At 40.3% G+C, this 9,155-nt stretch overlaps 1 protein-coding gene across 2 annotated transcripts in view; it reads left to right on the top strand.

Moving 5' to 3' along the window:
• Positions 1-5,831: 5,831 nt before the first annotated feature.
• The window catches only part of DNAH7 (dynein axonemal heavy chain 7), a 224,034-nt gene continuing 220,710 nt past the window's right edge, over positions 5,832-9,155 (top strand). For both annotated transcript variants that reach the window (XM_037523738.1, XM_037523737.1), the window contains exon 1: positions 5,832-5,985. In XM_037523738.1, coding sequence (XP_037379635.1) covers positions 5,971-5,985 — 15 coding nt within the window. In that variant the 5' untranslated portion in view covers positions 5,832-5,970. The remainder of the gene's footprint in view (positions 5,986-9,155) is intronic.

The raw sequence follows: 9,155 nt of genomic DNA, 5'->3' as shown, positions 1-9,155 counted from the left end.
ATTTTCATTTAAACACAACCTTTCCTGCTGGAAAAAAATAAGGTCCTTGTCTCCACAACTCCTCTGGTTCCCACCCTGTTGCCTACTCAATAACCCAAACTTTTTTGTATTTGTTTTAGATTTGTCTAGACTGGTGTTTCCCCTCTCTTTCAGTCTCCAAACACTGGTATCTGGGCTCACATCTTTCTACCTTAATGTGCTGAGGTCTCTTTGCCATGCCCAAAAAGGAACGACTTCCCTGTCAATCTATGCAATAGATGCCTTTAATTCCTATACCATGTACCTTTCAAAGCTATGACACTGTTGAACATATTCTCTTTTTGGTTTCTTAGTTCCTAATTATCTCTGGCCATGTTTGTTTTCTCAGTTCTGTTCGCAGGGTCCTATCCTGTCTATCTCTTAAACACTGTTCTTTTTTTTTTTTCCCTAAACTAGTCCCTTGTTCTAAATACTCCCTGAATCATTTCATTTATGCTCACGGTTTTGAATGTCATTATATAGTAATAAACTTGAAATACATTCCCTAGCACAGGAATTATCTTCTGAGTTTCGACTTATATGCAGTCACCAGTCCTTTTGCAATTATTTGTTTCACAATCACCATGTCCCACACTGGACTTATTGCTCTTTTTAAAGTATGCTCATGCTCTTTCGCTACCTTAGAGAATGATGCTGTTGGGGTTTTTGGAGTCAGTGGGTTGGAGTGCAGGGTCTTGGATTAACTCTGGGAAAGTTTTCACCAGCAGCACATGGCAAATTTCCCAGGCGAGTTTCTCCACGAGACAGAGACTGTAGTTATATTTAAAGGACAATTTTATTAGGGAAAGGGACAGAAGAAAAAGGGCACTTGCATAGACACAAGCAGGCAGGAAGAGCTGCCCGGAAAGGGATAGGTTTGCTGAGAGAGGCCTGCATGGTTGCAGGCGGGCGGCCATGAGAGCGGTCTCCCCTGAGGGAGGTCAGTGGAGAGAAGTCCCGGCAGGTACAGGTCACGGGCAGGCAGGAAGCTGCTGCCCTGCAGGACAGAGTGGATGAAATGAAACACCTACATAGGCACAGGTGGGCAGACAGTGCTGCCCCGAGACTGTGCAGAGACTGCACTGATATAGTCTTCTTCTCTTTGGGAGGGCTCACTCCTTGTGAGTCATCAGTTGGTTGCTAATTTTGGATAAATGTGTAGAATTTGAAAGGAACCTAAGATTCTACAATGGGCTCAATCTCCATATCTTTACCTTTGGATGTGCCTGCAGATACCTGCTTGCATGTTATGCTTGTAATCTAGGCCCACGCCTAAGGATACTAGTCTGTGCCTAAGGGTACCAGTTTCCACAACTGTGTTGTCTGAGCCTAAGGATCTTGGTTTCCATAGCTGTGTCAATGGCTATGCTAATCTCTTCTACCCCCACCTCCTTGTGTGAGCCAGGTTTCTGGTCTTGTGGCACACCTCCTTTCAGGTTTTTTTTTTTTTTTCTATTTTTATCCTCCATCAATGCCACCATTCATGTGGGTATCCAAAGCAATACAATTCTGCCTTTTAAACATCCCCATCTCGATGAAACCATCTTCTGAATATTTCTTGAATTTGTGCGTTTGTCTCCCATATCTTGACATTAGCCCAGTTCTGAATTCTTATAGAAGTGTTTCTAACGTGTCTCTCTCTTGCCTCCAGCCTTATATTTCCCCTATCCTTCCACTATAACAAAATTAAGGTGATCTTTCTAAAATGAAAATACAACCCTGTCATTTATCCTCCTGCTTGTCCTTCTAGTTTATCTTCAATTTTCCTCCTTTTAAAATCATTATTTTTTATGTTGCTGTAAATATACATATCAAAAATCATGTTTTAACCATTTTAACCATGTTCTAACCATTAGGTACATTCGCACTGTTGTGTAAGGATTGCTACATTCATATTCAAAAATTTTCCTCTTACAAAACTGAAACTCTATACTCTTCAAACAATAATTCTTCATTCCTCCCTAGCTCTGCCCCTGGCAACCACCATTGTGTCTATATAATTTGATGACTCTATGTACTTTATTTAAGTGGAAATCATACAGTATTTGTCCTTTTGTGATGGCTAATTTCAATTAACACAGTGCCTTCATGGTTCACCCATGATGTAGTATGTGTCAGGATTTTCTTCCTTTTAAAGATTGAACAATATTTCCATTGCATCATCCATCAATAACAGGCTGATTGAGGAATTATGGGGCGCACTAGGCAGTGTCAAAAATAAAAACTCATCTCTAAGCTGTGTTGTTAGTAGGATAAGCAAAAATAGGTTTATAGTGTGCAAGCATTTGTCAAAGTGATACCTGAATTGTCAGGTCTAGTCTCCCAGCCAGGAACAGATCTCAGGCTGCAGGGCAGTGCTGAGTCCCAGCCACTAGACCCCCCAGGGTTGGTGTCTCACTAAGCCGCAGCAGGAACTTCGCAGACACGCTCAGGCAAGCAAGTGAGAAGAGGCAGGTTCGTTTATAGAAAGAAAAAGTTTATTGAGGAGAAAAAGAGCAGAAATAAAGTGGGACTCCCAGGCCAGGGAACCAGGCCTGGGAGGGGCAAGGAAGCCAAAGTGGAGTCCTGTCTCAGGGAATATATACCTTTTTTCCCTCATTATTCTAAAGCTTCAACAGTCTCTCTGTGATTGGTTAGTTCTCGGCTGTCTCACTTAATTTGCTACTGAGTGGGGATCTTCACATTTCTTATCTAACAGCTTTGTCTTTCCCCATTTGTTGCATCTTTAAATTTATGGCCCAGTCTTCTGGATGGGCATCCCTGCATTGAAGTTAAACAGCTGCCCTTCTAATGTGTCCATAAATTAAACCACTCTCCATTTCTCCAATCTCCGCCTCCCTTTACCACCAGGACTAGCATTAACAATGTTGTCCTTGGTTCTGGGATGTTTGTTTTTCCTAGTGGAATGGGTTACTTTCCTTTGGTTGTCCTTATCTCTGAAGCCTCCCTAAATTCTTCAGAGGTCCCCTCCTGCACTATCCCTAAAAGTGCCTAATTTCTAGTTTGCCCTGTGTCTCAAAAGTAAAACATATATATATATATATATATATATATATATATATATATATATATATTTATATATAGATATTTCTGGAAGTTTACCAAAGAAATTCATAACACTGATTGCCTCTGGCAAGGTGAGAAGGCAGGCCGTTGGGAGTAGGAAGGAGACTTCCTGTGTAAACTTTTATTTTATTTGAGTGTTTTTCCCCTATGCCTATATAATTTTTAAAAATAAATACCAATATTAACACTTTGCAAAAAAATTCCTGTTGTGTGTATTGTCACATTTTGTTTATTCATCCTTCATGAGCACTTGGGTTGCTTGCACCTTTTAGTTATGGTGAATAATACTGGTGTAAACACAGGTATACAAATATCTGTTTCTGTCCCTGCTTTCAGTTCTTTGGGGCATATCCCCATAGTGGAAATGCTGGATTCAGTGGTAATTCTATTTTTATTATTTTGAGGAAGTGCCGAACTGTTATCATTGTGGTTGCATCATTTAGCATCCCCACTAGTAGTGTCCCAATATTTTCATATCCTCATCAATACTTATTATCTGTTTTTTTTCATAATAGCTATCCTAAAGGATTTGAAAAAGTATCTCTTTTGTGATTTTCACTTGTGTTTCCATAGCGATTAAAGGTCATTTCAAGTGATTAAAGGTCAGTTATAATCCTGGGGAAAATTGCCCATTTTTTCAAATGGGGTTATTTATTTGTTTTTTATTGTTGTTGGATTTTAGGAATTATCTGTGTGTTTAGGACATTAATCCCATATTATCAGATATTTGATTTGCAAATAATTGCTTCCATTCCATGGGTTGCCTTCTTACTCTGTTGACAGTGTCCCTTCATGTTAAAACTGATGTTTTAAATTTTGATGAAATCCAGTTTATCAATTTTTGTACAATTATTGTCATATAAAGAAATCACTGCCATATCCAGTGTTTCCCCTATATTTTCTCCTACATGTTTATATTTTTAGTTCTACATTTAGGACTTTCATATTTAGTTAGCTCTTTTATATGTTATCAGGCAAAGGTCCAACTTCATTCTTTTGCATGTGGCTATTCAGTTTTCCAAGCTCCACTTGTTGAAAAGACACTGTTTTGATTCCTAAACTTTGTAGTGAATTTTAAAATCAGGAACTGTGAGTACCTCCAACTTTGTTCTTTTTCAAGAGTGTTTGTATTATTCTAGGTCCCTTGAAATTACACAGGAATTTTAGGTGGGTTCTTAGTCTCTTAACATACAACTTTTCAGTGGCAGTCAACTTCCCTTGCAAACGAAAGTCCTTTTTATAGAGTCCTTTAAGATCTAGCACTTGCTTATCCCCTCACCTCCATGTCTGGATTCTAACTCCCTTTCCCCACATGTACTCTCCAACCTTTCAGAACCACTTCCAGTTCTTCTGAAGATCACCTACCCCTGTTTCAGGCTTCTTTTATAGAATCTAATTTCTGCCTCAAACACTGTTAGCCAGGCCATATCTTCTTTCCCTCAGATCTCAACTTTCACACCCCTTTCATATCTCCCAGGAGAAATTAATTGGTGATTTATGTCCCCTCCCCTATCATCCCAGAACCCTCAGCCTTGTCTCCAGGGCTTTAAAACTGCTTGCTCCAATATCCTTCTGGCCTGTGTTGAAGGGACTGTGTCTGGCTCACTTTTATATGCCCACTGCTTAGCATGGTTCATGTAGTAGATCACTGGTGAAAGTTGGTTTAAAAACATTCTTGAAGATTCTTTTTCTGGTATCTTCCAAAGGGTGGTTTTCTACTCCGTGAAAAGAATCTAGAAAGGGATTTAGAAGCACACAGATAATAGGAAAAAAAAAAAAAAAAGGTGCTTACTGGCTCCAGTCTTCACATGTCTTGTTTTCCTAATGTAACAGGGTGGTCCACAGGAAAGGGGGAGCTTCCAGGTTCCCTGCCCCACCCAAAAGGAGGGTGGAGCTGAGCTGGGAGAGAGGAAGCTGCAGAGGAGACTGAGGAAGGAAGGAAGCAGGATGGAGCCAGAAGGAGACCTGGAGGAGGCTCATGGAGCCGAGAGACACGTGAAGAAACTGCGCTTGCCTTTTGGTCATGGACTAGGTGACACAGATGTGGGTGAGAGACCCGAGGGGAGGTGACAATGGCGGTTTTTGTCTTGATTTTGATTTTGCTCTTTTCCTTCCGGACTTGTCTGGTTGTTTCTGACCCTTTTCTGTGGGTCCCCACTGGAAGATGCTTTAGACTTGTGGCAGCTTTGGGGCCTTGCTCTGGACCAATCCTGCTTGGGTGCACTTTTACCCACGAGGGGATGGGTAACTTTGGGTGCTTGGTTTAGAAACTATATTCTTTGCCTTTCCTGTATTGTTTCCTAATTGCGTTAAAGTTCCTTCCCATTAAAGTCTCATAAGTTTTGTGTTGATGCAGCGGATGGGAGAACCCATTTAGAGCAGGCAGGTTTGCCGGGGTCTGTGCTGCCCCTCTCCCTGCCCTGTAACACTAACTCCACTCACCCATAGTAGTATTGAAGTTTGCAATATTTTCATTTTACCTGTCTTCCAAGACCTTCTAGACAGAGTTAAGCTTAAGGCAGGGATCCGGAGAGACCAGCTAAGTTTGATCTCTAATCAAAGGGAATTCGCCCCTCCTGGCAGGAGAACCACCCACCTCCTTCAGCTGTTTGGTGGAGCACCTCGAGCCACCCAGCACCCTGGGAAAGTGCCTCCTGCGGGACCGCGCCGCGGGTTGGGGGTGCAGTCCTAGGAGCAGCAGATGACCGGAAATGGAACCTGCGCAGGCCTGTTGCTTAGTAACGAACACGGCCAGGACGCTCTACAGCCTCAGCGCTGAGGGAGCCAAGACCCAGGGTGAACCTGCCGCGACGCGCCTCTGTCCGGAGGGGTTCCCGGGGCGCAGAACTGGAGCGACCTAGCAGCGGTCGGGACGACCCCGCAGCCATGAGCAGCCAGCAGGTGAGAGGGCCGCTCCTCGCTCGTCTCGCTCGGCTGGGAAGCTTCCCCACCTTTTAAAAGTAGTAGAAACCCCGGTCGACCGCACTTTCCATTTGTGACTCTGCGGGGCAGTTCATCTAGGAAATGTGATACGGAGTGTTTTTTCTGCAAAAACTTATATATTTCCTTATCAACCGTTCGTCCTTGATGTTGTCATAACAACCAAACTTAGTGAAGTGCTGCGCCAGCAGAGTAAACCTGAGGCCCCAGGTGTAGCCAAGGTGCTAATTATTGGTGGGTGTGTTTGGGTGGAGGGAAGCTCGTTGGGGAGTTGCAGTGGGTTTGGGCTCTCTGGCTGGAATCCAAACCACTTCTTAGCTCTGTAGCTTAGGGCAAATCACTTGCCTTTCTGTCCCCTCTCCCTTTTTTATGCAAAGGTAAAAATCAGGACAATATTTCCTTCTTTGTGTGGTGGTTGTGAAGGTCAAATAAGATACGATAGTCTAGAATACCGCACCGGACCATACCTTACTATACCTTACCATACATGCCAATCACGAAAGGGTTTCATAAGTGCAAACAAAATTTTAAAGAAAATATCTCCATGGCATATAATAAAATAAGTTGCAATAGTTATTTTTCGGAACTCTTTCTATACTGAAATTATGAACAACTGTAAATAAAAGAAATGTGGAAGGATAGTCAAACTTTTAAATGCCCGAACAGAGTGGGGAGATTTTAAGTGTGGACATAATTCTTACTAGCTAGAAAACATGACTAATTCTCTAGATGCACAAGTGAAAGGACTTTTAAGCATCCTGGTACTGGATGGCAAACAGTTGTTTTGAAGCCTCCAATTTTTACTTAGTTTCTTTGACAGAAAGTATAATTATTTTTCAGTGCTTCATAATTTTGTTTTCTAGTGTTAGTTTATTGTGGAAAGGATGTTAAATGGTTATTTATTTCCCTGACTTCACTAAATGTCAAGCCCCTAATTAATAAATTAATCAAATAAGCAATTAATTTCTAGATAATCAGAACTTTTGTTTTCAGCATTTTATTAAAACGTGTAGCAAATTGAGAACTTAGAAACAAGTCCTTTGATCCCCTTTACAGTGTAATTAGTAATTAGTAGTGAAAGAACAGATAAACAAACAAACAAAAAGGATGAAGAAATTGATACAGGTACTTAAAACAAAGCAGTTAGATTAATAGATTGTGCTAGAGATTTTTTTGATATTGTCATCAAGTCCTGTTTAAATATCTTGCTATCCCTATTAGCACACATTAATGACTTAATTGGCTGATACTCAAATCAGTCTTTAGCCTAATCTTGAATCATATTCTACATTGTTGAAATTTAAAATACATTATTTACCATATCAAAATGTTATTTCTGAATTGCTATTATTTCACAAAGCCCCTAGTTGACCAATCTACTAATTTAAAGCATCCACTAAAGTCCTGTTGTCTGTTAAGTTTTAAGTTTTACTTCATCTTAATAAAAGTGATTATTGGAAATGACCCTCCTTACTTCCCTCACTCCCCAATTAAAAAGGGAGGATACATAATCATTATTGACAAGTCAGAAGGATTTTGAAAAAAATGGACATGAGCCCATCCAGGATTATTCCCATTTCCTACTATTTTTAAACAGCAGAGGGCCCTCTCTCACTGCTTTTCTTGACTTGTTATTTAAAAACATTTCACTTATGCTAATTCAGCGTGTAGTTTTCTTTTTGAAAAGATGAAGTTTTTATATCTTAACCTAAAACAAATGGAATGGATTAAACTTTGGAAATACAATTTTATGTGACATTTACTTATGTATTCATCTAGTTTGAAAAAGTGAGCAGGTGGTAAAAGCATATTTGCTGAAGGAGATGTTAACATACTCATCTCATTAGTGGAAAGTAGAGAGTGACATGGCATTTTTCAGGAACAGCAGTCTGGGCTCTTCTTTTCGTTAAGTATGTAAAAGAAATATAAGTCCATTAACTGCTCATTTCATCTTAAAAATTAATTAACATGTAAAATAAAGCATTATTAGTTTCAGAGTTTTAAAATACAATATCCAAAGACCAGGACGCTCCCTGCAAATTCATTACAGATTGTGAGCAGAGAAGAGGAAGGAGCTGTCGGTTAGCACTTTCTTCTAGTTGCTGAATTAAGTAGTTTTGCATTTATATGAAGCTCAGTCCCTGTTTTCCTTCATATCTTCTTGATGTCATTGCTTAAAAAGGCATCAGATGAAAATAGTTGGCAATGAAGCCAATAGCATGGTTCTAAATTTAAAAATCATAACTCAAATATATGACCATAATATTTAAATCAATCTGCTTAACTTTAAAAATTTAAAATCATTTTATTTATTTTTAATTGAGGTAATATTTGGATACCACACCAGCAGTAGTGCCACCGTAGTGACCCACCACCAACTCACCTATAGTCCACCACCATAGTTCATTGTGCTTTCTCTCATCTTTGTTCAATCCTATTAAAGTTTGAAAGGTTTTGTTGATTTAACCAGACAGCAGACAGCTTCTTATAATTATTATTCACTTAACCAGACACATTCATAAATTCTCGTCGCTTGATCAGAATGGTTGAACTTTTGATTACAGCAGGCTTACAGTATCCCTTGCAACAGAAAAGTAGTTGAACATCATCAAAATAAATGCAAAGCTAGACTACTTTAGGAAGACCTAGACTCTTTAGCACTTTAAATTTTTGGTAGCATAAAATTATATGAATCAGGACCCCAACAGAAAACAGATGGCATGCTCACAATGATTTAATTGAAGAGAATTTATAAAGAGATCATTTGCAGTGGTGTGGGCAAAGTTAAGGGAAGGAACCAAGTGGAATGATGAGGTACTTAAGATTAGTAGCAATAGAAAACCATTACCACTCCTAGGTCTGACTCCTACTCCTAGAAGTGGGAGTGGCTGTGGGTCACTTGGTGGCAAAGGTATTTGCTGAGATATCTCAGGTCTGGGCTGGGAAGTGAGCAAATCACCCTCTGCAATGCTGAAAACCTTGAGAAGCATCTCCCTTTGTGTTGTGAGGAAGGCTCCCTGGAAAGCTGCCCACAGGGATACAGTGAAAGCTGCTGGAGGCTGTGTCCACTGGGCTAGTTCCAGGAAGGTTCCCATCGGCAAGGATGCTGACTGCCACGAGCCATATGCTGG

This window comes from Talpa occidentalis, unplaced genomic scaffold, assembly GCF_014898055.3.
Source record: "Talpa occidentalis isolate TD23 unplaced genomic scaffold, MPIMG_talOcc4v2.1 talOcc4.3, whole genome shotgun sequence".
Classification (NCBI taxonomy): domain Eukaryota; kingdom Metazoa; phylum Chordata; class Mammalia; order Eulipotyphla; family Talpidae; genus Talpa; species Talpa occidentalis.
The sequence above is the reverse complement of the archived record's forward strand: the minus strand, read 5'-3'. Positions and strand labels throughout refer to the sequence as shown.